This window comes from Oryzias latipes, chromosome 5 (assembly GCF_053564925.1).
Source record: "Oryzias latipes strain Hd-rR chromosome 5, Olatipes_Hd-rR_3.1".
Taxonomy (NCBI): Eukaryota; Metazoa; Chordata; class Actinopteri; order Beloniformes; family Adrianichthyidae; genus Oryzias; species Oryzias latipes.
In genome coordinates this window covers 10,356,817-10,379,971 of record NC_136241.1, presented here as the reverse complement: position 1 = coordinate 10,379,971, position 23,155 = coordinate 10,356,817, and the positions used below count along the sequence as shown (strand labels likewise).

Here is a 23,155-nt window from a genome sequence, read left to right as displayed (position 1 = left end):
AAGGTTTTTCATTCAGTGCTTCTATTTCTTTATTTTTTCTTTGTTTTTGTCTACACAAGTGCACATAATTGACATTTTTACATTTTGTATATTTTATCTCTGTTGCACTGACCTGACTGCTTTTAATCTCATTGTACTTGCAAACAGTAACAATCCAGGCATATCTATCTGTCCACCTGTCCGTACATCTGCGTGCCTGCCTGCTTGCTAGTCTTTCCAATAAGAAGCCTGGTGTAATTTAACTCTTCTTGTTTGACTCTTAATGTTAACATGAGCAGGATGGATGCAGCCATTCACGTTCCCCATGATGTGGTAGAATACTTTAACACAAGGTTAAATTCTTCAAACAAGAATTGTTTCATCCCTATGAGTTATAACAAAATGAATCCACGTTTCCATTAAATTAGCTTGTTGAGGCCTCAATGTTTTATACCTAGATTCAACTTTATTACCTAATTTTTTCTTTGTAAGGCATTTGGTCACTTCTGGTTCAGTTGTTTACACGGTTTATGGAGGCTGTACCTCAACCTTTAAATCTCCCCTTTCTTAAAGAATTATTTTCATGTGTGTATGTTGTCTCTTTTATCTTAACACAAGTAATGGAAAAGCATGAGCATTTTTTTTATAATATTTTGCCCAGCAAAAACAGCACATGATTTTATTCTGTTGGGCCCCATTTAACCATGATTAATGCACACATCTGCCATGAAATGGTTTGGACGTTTGACAGTGTTACACTTATATTCGACCAGAACTGCCAGAATGGGATGAAGTCAGGAGAATGTAAAAGTGGGATCAGCAGATGAGCCATTCTGGTAATTTTGTAACCATTCTAGCAGATGGGGACCAACTCCAGATGCACAAACTGTTCTGGAGGTTTTTATAAATTCATCTAAAAGGTTTCTGGGATTAAAAGTATCTTAATTATACATTCTGAACAGTTTACCAGTTCTTACGGGTACAAAATGTGTTGTATTTAAACACTATAAAAGTTCTATAAATTACAGTACCTTTTTAGTTTTTTCAACCTGAAACATTAACATAGACGTTTTGAAAATGACAAGTGTTTGTAGGCAGCGCCCTCTGTTGTTTAATACTGTGCACTGCAGCTCATTCCGCAAAAAAAATCCTTTATCTTTGAGAAAAGCGCCAATCCTGCCAAAGGCATTATGGGTAGACTGTTCGCCGCCAATCATGGCTCTGTTGTCAATGCGTTGCTAGGGATGGGGCGGAGCTTGTTGAGAATCGTTTTGCTAGAAGTAAATTAGCATTAAAACTTTCGCTTTAACCTGTTTAAAATGTCTACAGCTCGATTAGACGCGTTGCGAGAACGTAACAAGCACCTACCGAAGCAGCGAAAACGGGAAGGACCTAGCTGCCGAAGCGACTCAGCCGACTGCAAGGGGAGAAAGCCCGCAGTTCGGGTCACTCTTACCGAGGGAGACAGGGAGCCATCGAGGGCGGCTCTCTCCAAACCCTCTGTGAGATTTGCAGGTAAACACATTTTTAGCATTACCGGTCTTAAAGCGATAAAAATATTCCTAAAATACAGTGTTTTATTGAACAGACACCAGTGAAATCTGCTTCCAGCACAACACTGCTGGCATCCTCAGAAGACCAACTGGGGGACAGAAAGACGAGGACAGAGACCCTGAAGTCCACCAAAGACTGACCAACTTTGGAGCGCTCAGTACCGAGTCTTGTCCAGTTAGAACCAGCAGAACTCGGGTAAGGCGTAGTGGTAACTGCGTAGTGGTGTAATGTTAAAGTCCGAGAAATGGTTAATGATGTTATGTTATGTTGTGAAACCATTTTGTTTCAATCATTTTATTGTTATAAAAATGAGAATATCTGCAGGCTCAAACTTTAGACATATGAGAATTCAAGAAGTACAATAAATGAAGATGGTAAAACATTTAATTGAATTTGAATAATATTACATTCAGTTAGATAAATATGTAAACTTGAGTTGTAAAAAAATATAGAGTTGGGTTGACGTAATGAATTAGACGTAATGATTTTTTTTGATGGGCGTATAATCTTCATACGCTGTCATTAAAATCTCCTACTCCGTCTCACTGAAGTATAGTGCTCTCTTTTTTTCTCCATGCGTTTCTGTGGTGACTCTGGACAGGACTGAATTTTACATCCAGTCGCACATGTGCGACCAGTAAATTTGCCTCCCCCACCCTACGTATTTTTTTATACATTAAATGTGGAAGGGGCACGTCAATGGTCAATGAAATAATCAATGAGACGCGAGCGCACACACACGCAGGCAGACACACACTCGCGCACATATTCATGAAACGCGAGCACAGACACTCGCGTGATGCCCGTCTGTGAGGCGGCCACTGCGCGTGAGAAGAATAAGTCACTGTAAGTGGCTAAAATATGTGGAGGGGGCGGGGCCTAGAGATATTCGCGCGCGCGTAAACATCTGTGGGAAGGAAACAGAGACAAATATCACAACCTTATATGTGCGTCTGAGCTATGAGTAAGTGAACTATTGAATCGTTCTTCCGACCTGTGGCTAGTGTACCAGTGCCAGAGTGTACAGCAGGGGTCTCAAACTCGCGGCCCGCGGGCGATTTGCGGCCCCCAAGATGATATTTTGCGGCCCCCGCCTTAATATGAAGGTTTAGGCTGTGTCCGAATTACCGCCCTAACCACTATATAGTGCAGTATATAGTGCGGTCGCCATTTTGTAGTGCTGTCCGAATCTACAGTTCAAAAATCATGTGCACTAGAAATTTCCCAGAATTCTCTACGAAAAACCAGTGTGGATCGATGCTCACTCGGTCGGCGAATATTGCCCAGAATGCACTGCGTTCATACCAGAATGCATTGCGTGTGACCCACAATACACTGCGCTTGAATTATTCGAAGATGGCGGACGGTTGCGCGAGAAAGAGGACTTAAAATGTAAGTATATTTAAAAGTATCAAGTATCTGTTGTAAAATATATTTGTAAATACGTAAGATGATGTGTTTAATGTGTTATATTCCTCAATCGACAACCTACATTGTTTGGAAGCTCATCAATTTCGGTAATGCTAAAGCTAACGCTAGCGCGAATTAGCGCCGAATGCTAAAAACAAACGCTGTTGATATTACATAAAAAAACGAGTGAGTTCTAACCGTAGTAATAAGTTATTAACACATTTTTTAAATGTGTTTATATATGTAGGGACTGACGAGGATAAGGAAAATCTGATCCATCTGTGGATGGAGAAAGATAGCCTGTTTGTTATCAGTCAAGCTCGTGCCGGATGGGAGTAAGAGACACTTGATCAGATTTGTATTTATTTATCATTAAACTGTAATCGTTGTCATGTTGGGGTAAAGGTTGTTGTTGAAAGAGGAGAGGAGGAGAGAGCATGAAGGGACAAAGAGTGACAGGAGAGTCTGTTAAGCTTACCTGAGTTTAAAATATTGTTCACAAAATGTAACATCGTCGTTGTTTTTGCAATTTGTTTAATAAATGCAGTAACAAAAATGAATTATTTACATGCATTATTTAAATCTGAGCCATTTTTAACAATCTCAAAAGAATTTTCATATAAATATCAAATGTACATATTACATTTTCGTTTTATGTTAACATTTATTTTTATACATCTTAACAATAATCCTGGTCCTTTTAGAGTCATGTGTGTCACAGTTGGAGCTGAAAGGAAAGCAGAGATCTGTCCTCGCAGACGGACGCCACTTTACCCGTCCTACTGGTTCCTGGTGTGGCTCAACATCTGTGGCTCTCCCAGCAGTCCCCTTCGCTGATGCACAGATTGTGCAGAACTGAACTGCAGGCAATGATTTTCATTGCAAAGGTTGGTTTTACTTCCAGTGCCCCCAGAAATATTTCTCTCCTCCTCATCTTCATAATGCCAAATGCTCTCTCCACCACAGAGCATGTCTTGGCGTGGTGCTGGTTGTAACGGGCCTGAACCGCATTCCTCATGGGTTCCCTGTAGGGTGTCAGCAGCATGATGGGATGAGCAATGCAGGGATACCCACCATCACCCAAAAGGATCCTTCAGGTGGGTAATGTTTTATTTGCATAAATTGGGCTTTTTACGTAGAACCTGTGAACTGTGGACTGATCCTTGATTCCCAACAAAAATATCTCTAAATTTGGCATTAGTCACATACAGCCTGCAGTTGAATGGAATAAAAAAGCTTCCTGTTAAAATAACAAGCTGCATTTTCTTTTAGGACCTTTATTCTTATGTGGCAGCCATCAATGCTCCCTACGACCTTTTGGAAGGTGGAAGACTCAGCGAGCTGCTAAAAAACCAGAGTTGACTAATGGCAGTTCATTCCCACTGGATGCTGGGTGACCCTGCTCATCAGCTGGAGGATGCGGTCTGCCGTCCTGTGGACAACGTCGCTCACAGTGGACCGTGGCATGTCAAAGGCCAGGTTACCACACCGTAAGATGTGCCACACGCCAGCCAGAAAAGAAACACCAGGACCTCAGTCTCCTGTACACCCCCCAGAGTGTGAGGAACCCGAAGCTGCTCTACCAGATGCTCAATGGTCCTGCGGGTCAACCGATCTGCAGGTCTGCCGGTCTGGTCTTGCGTGGGACTGACCGTCAGCGTGAAGGGCCACGACAGACACCTTTATACGGTGGCCCTGAAGTGCAAACCATTCAACAAATCACTCGATACAAAAACATTTTTAAGATCACAGCAACAATTTAAAAAGCGTATTACATTTTAGAAAACAAAACAAAATTTCAGAAACCAAAACATAAAAAAGAAAAAAGAAAAAAAGAAAAAAAGATTTCAGAAAACAAAATTAATTTCCAGAAAAAAAAGAAATATTACAAAATGAAAACATTTCAGAAAAAAAATTAATTTCCAGAAAACAAAATGAAATAAAAAAAATGAAAACATTTCAGAAAAACAAAATGAAATATTAAAAAATGAAAAACATTTCAGAAAAAAAATGAAATATTAAAAAATGAAAAACATTTCAGAACACAGAATGAATTTCCAGAAAACAAAACGAAATCTTCAAAAATGAAAAACATTTCCAAACCGGAAGAAGCAGGTACTATGGGACAACGCTGATTGGATGATGATGTTTGTCGATCATTTGAACTGAAAAGTATTTTAAATGAAGCGACGACGGATTTTATCGTCCAAACAACAATGTACCATGATAATTCCCGTATTTCCCATTTACATATTAAATCAAAAATGCAGCAAACAGATAATGAAGGTTTAAATTATTTTTTGAATATTTCGTCTGAAGCAGAACGGTCACCCGGAAGTAGTTTGTGTGGATGACGTCCGTTCTGCAGGTAAACAAAGAAAGGGACGGTAAAACGTTAACATAAACTTTAATCTTTGAATATTTAGTGGATGTGATGACAGAACGCACGCAGAAATATCAACACCAACCAGGTTTACAAATGTTTCGAAATGTCGTGAGAGGATTCTGTCTAAAGCAGCAGCTGCGAAGAAACGGGTGTTAAAGACGGCGCACATCATCAGGAAATGCAGTCCCGCCATCCACAGATAAGGTATGGAGGCACATTTGTTTGATCTAATAAATGTAGCGTTAAACGTGATTTCTAGGTGGGTGTTTACAGACAGATCCAAGATCCTTCAGTCATACGTTAATGACAGGTTACCTCATCAGCTGGAGAGGGGGGGTCACGTGGGCAGGATTCACAGACAGGTGTACCAGCAGCATAAATCAGCAAAGCTGTCAGGTAAACTGCAGCAGTTTGTGTCTCAGAATAACATTTATGAATGCTTCTTATTCACACTATTAAGATCTGTGACTTTAGATTGTGTCAGTGCACAGAAACATGACAGTAAATGACTGGATGTGCACATCATCAGACACGTCCAGGTGTGTAACTAACGGTGGCAAAGTCTGTAGTGTAAAATAAATCTTTAAAAAAAACGTTTTAGTCTTTCAGGCAGAGGAGGAATACCAAATTGTTTTAGAATGTATTTTTTATAAGACTGAAATAATGTATTTTATTCTGAGTTTGGTGTTTTGACCCCTCCCTAATGAATTTCTGGTTTAACCCATTTTCTCCTCATTTTGATGAACTCAACTTTTTCCTGAATGAAAGATGAACGGCAGCTGATGTTTTTCTGTCAGGGATTTTTAATTTATTAATTTATCTCTGTCAGGGATTTCAAGAGCTGGAGCTGGAGTCCAGTGCAGAGGAAGCTGCAAGCATGTACGAGCAGGAACTGGGGTCCCTTACCTGTGCATCTTCCTCTGGATGTGATGCTGAGCAGCAATGTGGACAAAACTTCCCTGACATGACTCTTTTTGATATAGTTGTTAAGCACAAACAGACTTTTCCCAGATGCATTTTTTCCTCTAATAAATGTGACTGACAGGTAGGCTGAGTAAATGCTGAATGTAAACGCAACATTTGATTGACTGCATGAAGAAGCCCATAAAGGGAAATCAACAACAGTTTCTTTGTTTCTGTTACTGAATAACGTATTCATGTTAAGTTTTCAATAAATATACTGCATTGCTATGAAACAAATTTGTTTATTTTCATATCCATTATTACAATCCACACATCAGCATTCAGTTTTTTCATTGACAAAAATACATTTCTAAACAACAGCTTTGAAAATCAAACATCATCTTTGTTAATAAAGCTTTAAAACCTAAAATGGTAAACATGGAAAAACTCCTAAATGAAGCAAGTCTAATATGAACATTTTAAACTGGAGTTTTGCTTAAAGGAACATTAAGTTGTTTGGAGTTGTACAAGTGTTTGATGCGATTCCTCAGATGTGATTTCCAGATCATCAGCCCGACGCTAAAGCCAGGAATTGTGCTTCGTCTTTCACTCCCCACTGCATCATTTACAACTAATCAGGCTTATGCAGCAGGTTAAAGACTTTTTTTAAAGGACCTGCAACTTAAAAAAAAAAAAAATGGATATTAAGGTTAAATAATATTTATTGATTACATTGCACATAAATCATGGTGACTTGCCTGTACACTGCACAATGATCTGAATGACTTTAGTCTTCTTGTATTCCCATGTAGAGCTGCCATCTGTTCTTCTGCAGCACAAACCTTTCTGGAACTTCGCTTTGAGAAACTTCACCTGCAGAAATATCACATGTTAATTCAATTAAGTATTTTATAAACTTTAAAGTTCATTTTTAAGTTTCAGTATATGTGTATATGCATGGTTCAAAAATATACAATGCACTTAAATATTATTTCCCATAAGAACTTGTTTACTGATTTCAGTCTTAAAGTCGATTTTTAGCAACACTGATGCCATATAATTACTGTAATTACTGTATAAATCACAGAATCAGGCTGGCTCGGAGCTTTTTCTCTCATGTTGTCACCGAAAACGGGAACGGCTATCATGTGAAGACGGTTCGTCTCCATCGGGTTCTTTTTGCGCATGCGCAAGATAAAAAGAAATTATCTTTTCAAAGCAGCACTTTAACATCCTAAAATTAACATCCTTAGAGACATGTGACTGACAAAAGAAAAGATCACAGAATTGATTCTTACCTAAAGATGATTGACAGCGTGAACCTCGCAGCCGTAGACATTAGCGCACAGCGTTCAAAGTAAAAGTGCTCACAAACTACTTCCGGGTGCCCGTGTGTCAGGCGAAATGTTAAAAAAATAATTTTAAAGTTCATTAACAGTTTGCTGCATTTTTTATTTGATATATAAATGGGAAATACGTGGATTATTATAGTACATTGTTGTTTGGACGATAAAATCCGTCATCGCTTCATTTAAAATACTTTTCAGTTCAAATGATTGACAAAAATCATCATCCAATCAGCGTTGTCCCATAGTACCTGCCTCTTCCGGTTTGAAAATGTTTTTCATTTTTGAAGATTTCGTTTTGTTTTCTGGAAATTCATTCTGTGTTCTGAAATGTTTTTCATTTTTTAATATTTCATTTTTTTTCTGAAATGTTTTTCATTTTTTAATATTTCATTTTTTTCTGGAATTTTTTTTTCTGAAATGTTTTTCATTTTTTAATATTTCATTTTTTTTCTGGATTTTTTTTTTTCTGAAATGTTTTCATTTTTTAATATTTCTTTTTTTCCTGGAAATTAATTTTGTTTTCTGAAATGTTTTTTTTTTTGTCATTTTTGTTTTTCAAGTTTTGGTTTCTGAAATTTTGTTTTGTTTTCTAAAATGTAATGCTGCTTTTTAAAAATTTTTTTTTTTTTTTAATTGTTGTTGTGATCTTAAAAATGTTTTTGTATCGAGTGATTTGTTGAATGGTTTGCACTTCAGGGCCACCGTACCTTTATGTTGGCAAAGCAGTAGAGACGTGGAAGACCCTGTAAAATAGAAAAATAATTATTTCATTGAGAAAATTAAATCTGATTTTTTTGAATGTTACATTTTATTCTAATGTCTTACATTTTAGTTTATGACGTATTTATAAATGCTGGAAAATCTCGTGGTTTTTTTTTTGGGCTGGGTTTTTGGATTTTTATATAAATATTTAAAAATTAAAGTATTTTTGTTTTAAACAAGTGATATGGATTGACTCTGAATAAAAAATACTAAACTTTGATCTCACAAGTGTTTCATGTAGTTAGACTATACAGTTCATAGTCCAGTGTTGAAAAAGAATGTTAAACTCTTACCCAGCAGACTGTGTAACCTTGAGCACAATTAGAAACAAATGCTTAAATGGAACTAATAAACAAACTTTAAGTTTAACTCACAAGTTGTTCATGTCTGGCCAGGGCTTCCAGAGGAAATCTTCTGAGACGTCTGCTTCTCCTCCTTGCTGTCCTGTGATGCTGCATATCTGCTCGTTTCTGGTTTGAGCTCACGAAAAACGGTTGAATCATTGCCAGGAACACGGACAGATTCATATATAAAGCTATTTTCAGTAACGTAGAAGATAAAACTACGGAAAAAAAATGCTTCCTCGCAAGAGCCCGTAAATCGTTCAGCGGCACAAAAATAAATATTGCCATGGACTATTGACTTGAGGGTTTATTTATCAACTAATACATAAAAGCTACACCAATGTGTTTGTAATTTTATTATTTATAAATCAGCCACGTTTTCCATGATCAGAACACGGCAGATTCATAAATAGTCATCATAAAATGTTTATATTTATTATATTTTTACTTTGACAAATGGGTGGCATTCTCGGCGTTAAATAGAAGTAGTTCCCCTCCAGACCAGGTGGTGGCGGTAATGCGCCACTATGTTTTCGTGCGGAGCGCCATTTGAAAACACCCGAAAGAGAAAACTAGTGAGCACGGGTGTCCGAATTGCTTTGAAAATTCAGAGAACTATATAGAGAACTATATAGTGCCGCACTATATAGGGTTTTAGTAGTTGGGGGTTAGGGCGGTAATTCGGACACAGCCTAAATGTTACTGCAGCCCGCCAGTTTTAATGAATGACACTTTCTCATTGTCGTGCACGGAGATGACCAACCAATCACAGTGGGGGCGGGACAATGACAGGGCTTGAAAGCAGGACACCTGACAGCCCCCCTCTCTCCCCAGACCACATGAAGGAGTTCCTTATTTTCCTGTATCTCTTCGCTCGTAATTTTCTAAATACATGCAGTCCGTGCTGAACTTTTCTCTGGGTCACACAGACCCGGAGGAAGGTTAAGTTTTGGTTACGGTTACGGCGGCGCATCAAACGGTTTATGAACGGCTGTTACTGCAGCACACCGCCCCCGCGGGAGATGGTCAGCTGAGGAGAATAAATGTCCCACACCTACATGCGTGACAGCTAACGGGGCTTGAACTTTAAACACGCTCGAGCAAAAACAACATCAGTTTCAGACACACTGAAAATACGTGGGGAAAATGCAACGATAGACGTGTTTGAGATGAACCGGCACCTCGCCTGGGTCGTTGGGGAGACCAGGCCGGGGGGGGGGGGGGGGGGGGGGGGGATCTGTGAGATGAAGGCGAATCTGCAGCAAGACTGAAGGAGAACAGGAAGTTGGAGTTGTCCTCAACATTCAATTTAGTTTCAATATTCTTCTCCCCCTTAGTATGATCTGTGTTATTATAAATTTATTTTATGATTATTTTAATGTTTTGTAATGTATGTAGCCTTTTTAAATGAATTGGTATTTTAAATTATTTTAATTAATCACTCAACTACAAAGACCATCAGGACACATGTCCCATAATGCATTGTTTTGTAGTCTGTAGGGCAGCTTTCAGTCAGTTCAGTTTTCAGCTGTGTCCGGGTAGGTTTGCCCCTTGCTCCCACCCCTTTCTCGCGATATTTTTGTGATGATTGACAGTTGATGTTGGAGCAAAACCAAAAATATATGTCTCACCAGGTGATCTGCGCAGCGTTGCGTCCACCTGGGTGATCTCAAACACGCTTATTGTGCATCTTGGCTGCACCTATTTGGTGTCACAAAGATAAATTGATGGTGCTGTCAGTTTACCTGTTGTTGCATTTTCAAAAGTGAAGAATAAAATGCGACACTGAATTTGAAACAGCACATTGTAATTTCTGCATCTATTATTAAAGTATTTATTAGTAATACAGTGGAAATTAATAGATTTGGTTAGCATGTTGATTTACGGTATGCGCCCCTAAATTTTCTGGTTGTGCCCCTAAAATTTTCAGTTAGGGGCCACAGTGCTCCTAGTGAAAAAAGTTAGTCTGGAGCCCTGACTCTGGAAATCTGCGATCCATTGAGAATGTCTTTTATGTACCTGCTGTGCACGTGCATTAACTCAGGGTTACCAAGTCGAGCGTAATTACGCTAAGCTAACTCATATCCGGTCTTTTGGAACCGACATACCCAGAGTAAGCAAGTTCAGGCGGATTTCAGAGTTCAGGATTAAAGTCAGGCTAGTTTAGGGAGAGGGAGGGAGAGGATGATGAGTTTATATAGCACCCCTACAGTCAAATGGAATATTGAAAATGTCGGAAAATTCCTTAATGAATGAACGCATTAACCACTTACTGTTTTGTTCTTTTTATTGTTATAAAAATGAGGATCTGCCGGCTCAAACTTAGACATATGAGATTTCAAGAATTTTAATTCATTACGATGGAAAAAAGATTACTTGAATTGGAGTAATATGACATTTAGTTAGATAAATATGTAAATTTGAGTTGTATTAACAACTATTGAGTTTTATTGACGTAAGAAATTAGATTGAATACATTTAAGTCAAATACTTGTTACCAATAGAAGTAATTCACTTAAGTTGGCATAATTGGATAAGTTATAAATATAAATATATATATATATATATATATATATATATATATATATATATATATATATATATATATATATATATATATATATATATATATATATAATGCGTCACATGAAAATGGAAATAAGATCAGAAACTCGTGCGTTTACTTTGTCTGTTCTTCTACTACAAGCAGAAACTCTTTCTTTTGACGATGCAGCCGTGTTTCTTTTTTGATGGACGTGTAATCTTCATACGCCGTCATTAATCTCAGACTCCGTCTCACTGAAGTATAGCGCTTTCTTTTTTTCTCCGCGTGTTTCCATGGTGACAGCGGAAATCGGCGATCCATTGAGAATGTCTTTATGTACATGCAGTGCACGCGCATTAACCCAGGGTTACCAAGTCGAGTGTAATTACGCAAACTCATATCCGGTCTTTTGGAACCGACATACCCCGAGTAAGCGAGTTCAGGCGGATTTCAGCCAGAGTTCAGGCTTAAAGTCAGGCTAGTTTAAACATGCTTCCTGGAATACCTCCCTGGAATACCCCCCAGGTCCTTATGTTTTTGTTGTTTCTTGGGATTGGGTATAACCACAGCTAAAATACTACAAAGATTCTGTTTCAATTCAAGTTTTCAATTTAATTCAGTTTAATGTTAAACTCTTTTCAAATAAATATCAAAATATTTGTCAAGTTCCAGTTTAAGCTTTGCTTTTGAAAAAAACCCAAGAAATTGCTTTTAGGGAAAATAAATAGATTCATATTAAGGTCTTGGTATCGCTGACAAAAGACTGAATCACTGACTATAGTTCACAAATGTATGATTATTTAATAAGAAGTCAACCACTGTTAAAATTTGCTTTCGAAACCCATTTTATTTGGTTAAACAAAAATTAACAAACTGTTTGAAATGAACAAAAACAGAACTTTAATCCGTTTGTGAACTCAACAAAAATATAACTGCAATAAGCTTTTAACTTAAAAAATGAAATAAAAAACTTTCGTCAAACAATAAAAATATACATTTTTTTTAATTTAAAAAAAATAAAAAATGAGTCACTTTATTTTTTGCACTTTCAAACTCGTATATTACGGTTACATAAATACATGATTTAATAACTAATGAATGCTTTTGTTTTGAAATCATTCATTTTTTTAAAAAATATTTACAAATATTCAAGCCAGTGATGGTGAGATGAAGCCCCATGAAGCACTGCAGCAGCGTATACCATTCATTCCCTCAACTCTTTAGCCGATACCTCCAGGTGCTTCGTTTGCTCTACTTCACCATCAAGTGGACAAAAAATGTATTACAGGCAGATTAAAAAAACAATTATGATCATTGTCGTTCTGGTGGAAAGATTTATATTGAACAAAAGGTTGATTAAATATGTAAATGTTTGTGATGTCAATATAAATTGTGACTATATTAACATGGAGTCATCTTTCATAATAGAATGGTTGGGTTAAAAGAACATGTATTGAAGTTGGGGATATAATGCCACTGTGCTTGTGCTGATTTATGGCTGTGCGTACAATACTGACCAAAAGTTTGGACACACTTTCTCATTCAAATAGTTTTCTTTATTTTCATGACTATGAAAATTGTAGATTCACACTGAAGGCATCAAAACTATTACTTAACACATGTGGAATTATACACATAACAAAAAAGTGTGAAACAACTGAAAATATGTCATATTGTAGGTTCTAGCCACCTTCTACTTTGATTACTGCTTTGCACACTCTTGGCGTTCTCTTAATGCTCTTCCAGAGGTAGTCACCTGAAATGGTCTTCCAACAGTCTTGAAAGAGTTCCCAGAGATGCTTAGCACTTGTTGGCCCTTTTGCCTTTACATAAATGCTACAGCAACATCAAACATGCATATGCTGCCACCCCCGAGCCTCACCTCGGAAAAAGTGACCACCCAGTCGTCCTGCTGAAGCCCACATACACCAGGAGGCTTAAAGCAGATCCAGTCAAACCAGGACTGTAGTGACATGGACTGAGAAAGCTGTGGAAGAACTGAAAGGCTGCTTCTAGGCCACAGGCATGAGCATTTTCAAAGCACTTTCACCAAACATTGATGAATACTCAGACACAGTAAGCAGCTAGATAGACTGGTGCACCTCCATTTGCATTCCAACTCGGACCATCCGTATGGAAGCGATTCTGTAGCATAAAAGTCAAAAACAGAAATGCTTTTTCATTTTCAAATGAAGCTGCATTTTTTGACTCAAAATTAAAATGAAAAGCAATCCACATAAAGGCTTTTTCCTTTTCTTCTTCAACACTGCTTATTCTGTCACTTAATTAAAATGATAATGAAAATGGTATTTGACATTTCATTTTCAAAAAGTACTCTGGTAAATGTGTAGCAAGATGCATTTAGAAATGTTTAATTTGACAATTAAAATGGATTAACAGAAATGCTTTTTCCTTTTCAAAATAAAACTGCATCAAATGACTCAAAATTAAAATGAAAAATCAATGCTTCAAAATGCGTTTTCATTTTCTACTTAAAAACAGCTTATTCTGTGTCATAATTAAAATGAAAATGCAAAGAGGGGATTGCATTTTCATTTTAACATCCACCCTGTGAACATTGTCGCATTATTCAATTCGAAAAAGCATTTCCGGAGGGGAGGCGGGGCGATGACGTCAGTGCTTTCTCCGTGCGTCCGGCTGCTAAGAGACACAGACATGCTAGGAGTAGTGCAGCTTTGTGATGGTTATGAACTTCTGATGATTTTACAGGGCTCCAGACTAACTTTTTTCACTAGGAGCACAGTGGCCCCTAACTGAAAAATTTAGGGGCGCAACCAGAAAATTTAGGGGCGCATACCGTAAATCAACATTCTAACCAAATCTATTAATTTCCACTGTATTACTAATAAATACTTTAATAATAGATGCAGAAATTACAATGTGCTGTTTCAAATTCAGTGTCACATTTTATTCTGCACTTTTGAAGATGCAACAAGAAGGTAAACTGACAGCACCATCGCTGTCATGCCAGTACAAATAGTAAAGAAAACGGATGGAAATTTATCTTTGTGACACCAAATAGGTGCAGCCAAGATGCACAACAAGCGTGTTTGAGATCACCCAGGTGGACTCAACGCTGCGCAGATCACCTGGTGTGAGACATATATTTTTGTTTTTGCTCCAACATCAACTGTCAATCATCACAAAAATATCGCGAGAAAGGGGTGGGAGCAAGGGGCAAACCTACCCGGACACAGCTGGAAACTAGAGACTACAAAACAATGCATTATGGGACATGTGTCCTGATGGTTTTTGTAGTGGAGTGATTAATTAAAATAATTTAAAATACCAATTCATTAAAAAAGGCTATATACATCACAAAACATTAAAATAATCATAAAATATATAATAACACAGATCATACTAAGGGGGAGAATAATATTAAAACTAAATTGAATGTTAAGGACAACTCCAACTGTTGTCCTTCAGTCTTGCTGCAGATTCGCTTTCATCTCTCAGCCCCCCCGGCCTGGTGTCCCCAACGATCCAGGCGAGGTGCCGGTTCATCTCAAACACGTCTATCGTTGCATTTTCCCCAAGTGTTTTCAGTGTGTCTGAAACTAATGTTGTTTTTGCTCGAGCGTGTTTAAAGTTTAAGCCCCGTTAGCTGTCACGCATGTATGTGTGGGACATTTATTCTCCTCAGCTGACCCCACTCCCGCGGGACGGGAGCGGTGTGCTGCCGTAACCCGTTTGATGCGCCGCCGTAACCGTAACCAAAACCTAAACCTTCCTCCGGTTCTGTGCGGCCCAGAGAAAAGTTCAGCACGGACTGCATGTATTTAGAAAATTACGAGTGAATAAATACGTTCTAAAGGAAAGTAAGGTACTCCTTAATGTGGTCCAGGGAGGGAGGGGGCTGTCAGGTTTCCTGCTTTCAAACCGTGTCATTGTCCCGCCCCCAAGAGTCATATACCCCACTGTGATTGGTTGGTCAGCTCCGCGCACGACGATGAAAAAGTGTCATTCATTAAAACTGGCGGGCTGCAGTAACATTAAACCTTCATATTAAGGCGGGGGCCGCAAAATATGATCTTGGGGGCCGCAAATAGCCTGCGGCCGCGAGTTTGAGACCCCTGCTGTACACTCTGGCACTGGTACACTAGCCGCAGGTCGGAAGAACGAATCAATAGTTCGCTTACCCATAGCTCAGACGCACATATCAGGTTGTGATATTTGTCTCAGTTTCCTTCCCACAGATGTTTACGCGCGCTCGATTATCTCTAGGCCCCGCCCCCTCCACGCATTTTAGCCACTCACAGTGGCTTTTCCCTATTCTTCTCACACGCAGTGGCCGCCTCACAGACAGGTATCACGCGAGAGTGTACGTGCTCGCGTTTCATGAGTATGTGCGCGAGTGTGTGTGTCTGCCTGCGTCCGTGTGGCTTGCGTTTCATTGATTATTTCATTGATCATTGACGTGCCCCTTCCACGTTTAATGTATAAAAAATACGAAGGGTGGGGGAGGCAAATTTACTGGTCGCACATGTGCGACTGGATGTAAAATTCAGTCGCACACTCTCAAATTTTGGACGCAAAATGCGACCAATTGCTCGCAGTCTGGAGCCCTGATTTTACACAGCTTCTCAGGACTACGTAGCAGCATTTCCGCCTCCTCTGGTCCTCCTACGGACGCACCGCAGAGAACCTTTTTTTCTTCGGACCGGCAGCTGCCTTCGCATAGCGGAGCGCGAAGCTCCCGATCGCCGAAGGCGGGAATGCTGCTACGATCTGAGAAACCATCATATGAATTTGTGTTTCCAGTGGTGTCCAGATCAAAAGAAAGGATGATGTAATTCCCACATATTTACATCCAAGATGCTCATTGCCCATTCAGAGTTTTAAGTACATATTAGCCTAATGCTAACCTGTCTTTCGGGTCCTCCTTGCAGCGAAGAAAAAAGCACTGACTGCACGGATTAATAATAATCATGACAGTAATAAAAGCACATTTAGAAGATAGTCTCCTGCAGCTTCGCGCTGAGTGCGTGTTGGTCCAACCAGCAAATGTTTAGCATGGCGAAATCTGCTATAGCTGTTGATGGGACTCCAGCTGTCATCGGACAGCAAAATCAGCGCGAAGCTGCAAATAAATATGTGGGAATTACATCATCATTTATTTTTTAGCCAAACCATCTCGATTGGGTTCAGGTCCGGTGACTGTGGAGGCCAGGTCATCTGGCACAGCACCCCATCACTCTCCTTCTTGGTCAAATAGCCCTTAAACAGCCTGGAGGTGTGTTTGGGGTCATTGTCCTGTTGAAAAAGAAATGATGGTCCAACTAAAAGCAAACCGGATGGAATAGCATGCAGCTGCAAGATGCTGTGGTAGCCATGTTGGTTCAGTATGCCTTCAATTTTGAATAAATCCCCAACAGTGTCACCAGCAAAGCACCCCCACACCATCACACCTCCTCCTCCATGCTTTACGGTGAGAACCAGGCATGTAAAGTCCATACGTTCACCTTTTCTGCGTCGCACAAAGACACTGTGGTTAGAACCAAAAATCTCCAATTTGGACTCATCAGACTAAAGCACAGATTTCCACTGGTCTAATGTCCATTACTTGTGTTCTTTAGCCCAAACAAGTCTCTTCTGCTTGTTGCCTTTCTTTAGCAGTGGTTTCCCAGCAGATATTCTACCATGAAGGCCTGATTCACACAGTCTCATTTTAACAGTTGTTGTAGAGATGTGTCTGCTGCTAGAACTCTGTGTACCATTGACCTGCTCTCTAATCTGAGCTGCTGTTAACCTGCCATTTCTGAGGCTGGTGACTCGGATGAACTTATCCTCCTCAGCAGAGGTGACTCTTGGTCTTCCTCTCCTGGGGCGGTCCGCATGTGAGCCAGTTTCTTTGTAGCACTTGATGGTTTTTCTGACTGCACTTGGGGACACTTTTTTTCCCCCCAGTTTTCCCAGTTTTTCGGACTGACTGACCTTCATTTCTTAAAGTAATGATGGCCACTCGTCTTTCTGTACTTAGCTGCTTTTTTCTAGTCATAACACTAATTCTAACAGTCTATTCAGTAGGACTATCAGCTGTGTATCCACCTGACTTCCACCTGTGTTAAGTGCTGAAATGGACTCATCCAATGTGAATGATAAGATCTATGTTCCACAAAAGAGCATCTCAGAGACTTGCTGGCCGTTCACATTCTACAAAATGTGTTTGATTTTGCAGGTAGACTTTCAGAGTACAGATGTTGACCTGACTAGTAAAAGTGATGAAAGACCAGCTGCAGCACAGCACCGTTTGCAGCCGTTACTCGGATATGATTGGATTGCAGGTCAGCCCGGTTAGTGTGAGGACCTCCTAATCTACCACACACATCTGGCAGCTCATGTCTGCTTTGCTTTCACTCCCATAGGAGTTCTGGATACTGAAGATTCTGTGGCGGAGCTCTCTGATGAGTTCTTCAATGATCTGCAAGTTTTTCGATTTCTTAATAAAGAGGAGTGTGTTCACGCAGCCCAGACAGAGTGAGCATTCTTACAATATTAGTTCACAATACAAGAATAATGCCTTTTGAATGTCATGCCTTTTTCGTTTTTAGATTTTTTGACGTGAGTCTTCCAGCTTCTGCTCTCCTGACAGATAAGGATGATCCAGAGGCCGACAAAGACAGCCATCAGTGTAAGAGGGGATCGTCTCAATTTCTTTTCTTTTTGTTTTTTTTTGTTTCTTTTTCTACAGATAAAGTAACATTTATCTTTCTTTGATCCCTTTGTGTCCAGGTACATTTTCTTACAGGATAAACAACAGGTTGTTTCCTGTTCCCCTTCACTCTCAGGATTGCTGCACCGTGTGCAAAAGGTCCAAATTCTCGCATCCTCACTCTATCGCAGAGCCAGCTCTAATCAGGCAAGAATGATGGGCCCTTGTACTTTTGTGAGACCCTGTCTGCAAGGCCACAAGTTGAATACTGCTAGCTAAAATACATATGATTTCGTTTAGAATTTTCTTAAATCAACAATGAGACAACAAGGAAACAGCTTTTCTTCCCCATCCAATAAGCAATAACCTTAGTGAAACAAAAATAAAATTAAAAAACCCCAGAAGTTGGTGATGTGTCGCGTTATTAAATGATTATGGCAAGACTTCCTGAACATGTGTGGGGGGGGCTGTATACGATTAATTAAAGGGACAGTGCGTGTAAAAAATGGGTTACAACAATATTAGTTTGCATCCCAACCTGCAGTCTTCTACAGCATGAGAGGGTGAAGGCAAAACTTTCTTACTTTTAATAAATTGCACATAACTCTGAAACAAAGTAAGCCTGGACTCTGCATCCCTCTGCAGAACTTTGTTCTGACTTTTATTTTCTCACTGATACACAATATACTTTTACTTTCTGAGTTTTTGTATTACATTTATTTTAAAGCTGTGCGAGTTTAAAACTACATTTTATTTCAGATTACTTTAACTGGATCAAACTTGATCAATCAGCCATTGTGGTAACTCAAGAAAGAAAAACAAATCAAATCCAGCTTTATTTCAATGAACAAAAGTGCTTTTCATGCTTTGAGCTGCTCAGGTTCAAAACAAGAAAACAGACAAACATTTAAGTGAAAAAACCTCCCCACCTCTTGATTGACACTTGCGACCTATGACCCCACAAACGATGAATACTGGCACAAAAACAGGACTGCGATTCTAACAAAAAAATTGTGGCAAGTACCAATGCAAAAAAAATTATCGAACAAACGAATGAGTAAATACGGTGCATAAATAGATCACATAGATTTATCTATAATGTAAGATTTCCCAAAATTCTGAAATGATGACCATCAAGATTTTATTCCGGTTTTCTTAAAAAGCGATGGTTCACCTCAAACAGGTTCTGTACAGACACCATAAACTGGATGCAGATCCTTGCATTGAACTTCCAGAAGCAGATGCCGGCGCTAAAAATCTTGTGTTTAAATCGTTCTGTAAAAATAAAGGTTTATCATTCGGTTCTGCAGTTTTTTGCTCATAAGTTATGAGGATTGAGCTGTTTAAATTCCACCTGTGCTAAAAGCAGCTCAGATCAGTTGTATTTTATAAAGTCAGATATATCAAAGAATATTTTTCCTTTAAAAGTAACTATTACTATTGTAATAAAAGTAAAGGATGTTTTTTTTACATCCAAACCGTTATTTTAAAATGTTCCCTTCCTTCTCTGTTTTTTCAGGGTCAATATTCCTCATGCCGCCCTCCTGCCGCCTCACAAATACAAAGCTCACCGGCGATGCAGCTTTGACCCATCTGATAGTTTGGGTTTACCAGCGGTGAGTTCAAATAGCAACCGTGACCTTTCTATTGCCTGACCTGGTAGCATTGGGTTTCACATTGGAGCGGGTCTTGGAGGTGCAGTTTGTTGTGTCGTCTTTTAGGCTTTCAGTTCAAACCGCTTACGTTGTGGCTTCAACAAGAAGACAACTTGGACACTTTCCACATTCGTTTTGTCACTTCTAATTGTGTTTCTTTGCTTTTGCAGCACTGTCTTTCAGGATGGTCAAACACAGGTCAGAGCAGCATAGCTCCACCCAGCAGCCTGGACCTGCGGAGCAACCTTCAAATGAAACATGCTGATGAGTCACCTGACACAGAAATGGAGGTGAGACATTGAAACATGCAGGATCATAAAATCTCTGGTTGAACAAGCCTTTGTTGCCCGATCATTTGTGCTCATTCTGACATGAACACGAATGAACCAACATGCATTGTGTGAGCTGCATCCTGTTATTCAGTATCTGTAAAGCTACTGAAGGTTTTGGAAGATGCTATCAGCTCATTGACATGGCAGGGCAGAGCAGCGTGTGCTTGGCTCTCCTTGCATCTCACCTCAACTCTTCCGCTGAGCTCAACTCTGACATCATTTCAAAACCTCCTGAAGTCATTCTGATGCTGTTCCTGGTTGGCTTTTTAAGTGACCCACTTTGTGCAAGCTTCAAGATGCTTTACATTATCAAGGGCATTTGCCTTTTGGAAATACAGAAGGGTTCACTAATTTTTTCAAAAATTAAACAATTTACTTTGATTTAATTTTTCCAACCAACACATTGTTGCCATTAGAAATTTAGAGGTTCAAGCCTTTTAATCCTCAAGAACCCAAAGGGTCAAATTTGTCTGCATTTTTTTAATTTGTAATTTTAGTTTAATTGTAATTCTTTTTTTCATTTTTATTTTTAGTCATTTTGTTTTTTGGTTGCTGATACCCAGACCGAAAAAAAGCTATTTAAAAAAATCAAATCAAAATTTATTTATAAAAAATTAACTTTAAAAGCCCAGAAACATAGTTCTTGGGTTCCCTTGGTTATAATGTGCTGCAGTCAGTTTTACCTTTCATCATAGTAGATACGAGCTTCAGAGTCAGGGTTTATTATTTTTTTCTTTTTGGCAGTTTCTGTAAATGTTTCATTTTTAATACATGTTCTTTGGAAGAGTGGTCCCTAATCTGTTAAAACCATGAAATGAACAAATGATGGGACTCCAAAGTGCGCTGTAATCTCTCAGATTAAAAATCAGCTGCTACTCTTTCCTTGAACGTATTGATTTACCGGTGGCCGTGGTGCAGCGGTAGGGCGGTCGACTCATGATCGTAAGTTTGCAGGTTCGATTCCCGCCTTGCACGCCCATGTGTCGAAGTGTCCATGGGCAAGACACTGAACCCCACCTTGCCTCTGGTGGGAAGTTGGCGCCAGTGTTCGGCAGCGGAGCCGCCATCGGTGTGTGAATGTGTGTGTGACTGGGTGAATGGGTCTGTGACTGTAAAGCGCTTTGGGCCTTCGTAAGAAGGTAGAAAGCGCTATATAAGTATACGCCATTTACCATTTACCTCTTCGTTATGTTAAACATTTCATTTCTAAAAAGAAGTCTATGAATCTGGGAGGTACTCACTAGCCCTTGAACGTCTGCTTTTGATATTTGTACCCATTTTTTTTAAAGATTGCAACTTCATTCTTTTTATTTCTTCCTTAAATCTTGTATTTAGCAAACAATCCTGGTTTTGATTGTAAATCTGAAGTCTGAACTTCCCAAATACTGATGGGAATCATGCTTTATTTAATTATCTTTATGTCAATTAAAACTACTGTAAAAAGGTCTTTAACTCTTTTTTTTACATCCCATTTTTATATTCAATTTTACCTTCATCTACTTCCAAATAATTCACAAGAAATGAACATCTGCTTGTACTCCTGAGGAGCAGATATTGATTTATTCAAATCCCTGTCAGAAGGCTGGGCCTTGTTTGTTTGTCTTTTCCCATTGAACATGTCTTGTTCTTGTGCTTCCAAAACATCTGCTGCTCTAAAGGAGTTTAGATTTTTAGACATTTTACTGAAGATATCGCCACCGAAAGAGTGTACTTCAGTTTTTACTGTTTTTAGTTGACGGCTTAGTTTTAAACAAACATTTACAGGAAATTATGTCAGGTGTCTTTTAAAAAAAAGGTAAAGGCCTAACAGGCATCACATGACCTTTTTCACTACATACCCATCACCCTATATAACAGAGGCCTTAACTTTCTTATTGAATTGCTATTAATTAAATAAACGGTGGTTGTTTGGCTTGTTTTTTCAGGGTTTGTTTGCACCCGAAGCGTCCCGCCACAATCGCTTTGACCAGCTCTCCGATCTGTCCCGCTTGGCTCGTCACAACTACCAACACTGTCCTCCGAGGAGACTGAGAAGCTCTTTCAACCCCGTGTCATCCTAATCTATCATGCAAAGAGTGGAGGATGTCCTGTTTCCTGCCAACAAACTTTTTCTATGTTTTTACCCTTTAGGAGTCTTTCAAAATAAATGCATTATTTTACTTGGCTCTCCTGGTTTTATTCCTTTGCAATGTGTTTGTTATCCATTCTAAACCCCCTAAATATCTTTCTAGGTCACTCAATCCGTCTACTGTTAAGGTGGGGTACACCCTGAAGGTGTCGGCGGTCTGTTGCAGGGCTTTTCCTGTTATGGTTTTATAAAAGAAAGAAAAGGTGTGCAAACTATTCAATCCAAGTTTATTTTGTATACTTCGGATTTTTGCAGTATCCCTAGTTTACTGTAAATTTGTGAAATTAAAAAGTCAATCACTGAACTTAACTGCCTTAAGTTACAGACCCACTCCGAAGACAATAGTTTTTGGTGCTTATAACATGTTCTTGTCGCATTTTCTTATGATGGAGGACATATTTAAAGAAAAATAAGCTGAAAATTGCATTTCTGAATATTTCCTTATTCAGATTGTTGTGAATCTGGAGCAGATGATAAAATACTATTTGATAAAAAAAAACCACATCCACTTGCAGACAAATCAATCCATGCACGTCTTCGTTTTTCTGCTGGCTCAAATCTGTTCAGCTGGATCCAATATTGTCATTTTTGTTGCACCAGTGTGGGTGTATTTCGGCTGTAAGCTAGTGGGAGGGTACGTAAACTGAGAGCTCTGAGCAACAAGAAGGGGGCGCAGCTGCCTGATGCCATTGGTCTCGACCACAACTCAGAGGGGGATGGACCACCACTATGCAGAAACCATGACCTAGAAAATTACAGGTTTTTTGATTTGGGTATAACCATAATTGGGACGCTGGGGAAGCTTAAAATAGATCAAAAGATGATCAGAGTGGGACTTTAACAAGTAATATTTGAGGAAAGTTGGAGCATTTTTAAAATTCAAATGTATATGACATTAAGTCTGAAGTTTGCACAGGGATTTAGGAAGAGAGATGGCAAAGATCTGTGAAGTAAAAAAGGTTGATGTCTGATCTGTGTTTTAGAAAATGAAGGAAGTCCCAGTGAATCATCCTCTGCGGTTGCAGCTCGTGTTTCCCTGTCCATCGGTACATTTTGCTGCAAACGTCCTCACACTTCTCTTTTTACAATCCTCAGAGCGTGGGTTGGGGAACATTGTAGTTTGCAAAGGCAC

At 39.1% G+C, this 23,155-nt stretch overlaps 1 protein-coding gene and 2 long non-coding RNA genes across 5 annotated transcripts; 2 read left to right on the top strand and 1 right to left on the bottom strand.

The window, feature by feature from the left end:
* Positions 1 to 1,194: 1,194 nt before the first annotated feature.
* On the top strand, positions 1,195 to 22,054 carry miip (migration and invasion inhibitory protein). 2 transcript variants are annotated; one of them, XM_078947061.1, is made up of 9 exons: positions 1,195 to 1,494; positions 1,568 to 1,728; positions 17,435 to 17,549; positions 17,622 to 17,733; positions 17,808 to 17,887; positions 17,989 to 18,115; positions 19,428 to 19,524; positions 19,734 to 19,853; positions 21,821 to 22,054. In XM_078947061.1, the coding sequence occupies exons 1-9, from the start codon at positions 1,299 to 1,301 to the stop codon at positions 21,953 to 21,955; spliced, it is 1,143 nt and encodes a 380-aa protein (XP_078803187.1). In that variant the 5' UTR covers positions 1,195 to 1,298; the 3' UTR covers positions 21,956 to 22,054. The 2 variants fall into 2 exon arrangements, with proteins under 2 accessions (XP_078803187.1, XP_004068801.1); XM_004068753.5 differs by having other exon boundaries at positions 1,196 to 1,494; positions 17,435 to 17,540.
* Positions 3,648 to 4,466, top strand: LOC144992137 (uncharacterized). Its single transcript, XR_013655944.1, has 3 exons — positions 3,648 to 3,830; positions 3,910 to 4,040; positions 4,216 to 4,466. It is a non-coding gene; the product is annotated as an uncharacterized LOC144992137 (long non-coding RNA).
* LOC144992136 (uncharacterized) lies at positions 4,669 to 7,617 on the bottom strand. Of its 2 annotated transcripts, none has more exons than XR_013655943.1 (3): positions 7,531 to 7,617; positions 6,991 to 7,105; positions 4,669 to 6,907 (listed from the first exon to the last, which is right to left on the bottom strand). It is a non-coding gene; the product is annotated as an uncharacterized LOC144992136 (long non-coding RNA). The 2 variants fall into 2 exon arrangements; XR_013655942.1 differs by having other exon boundaries at positions 6,776 to 6,913; positions 6,997 to 7,105.
* Positions 22,055 to 23,155: the final 1,101 nt, after the last annotated feature.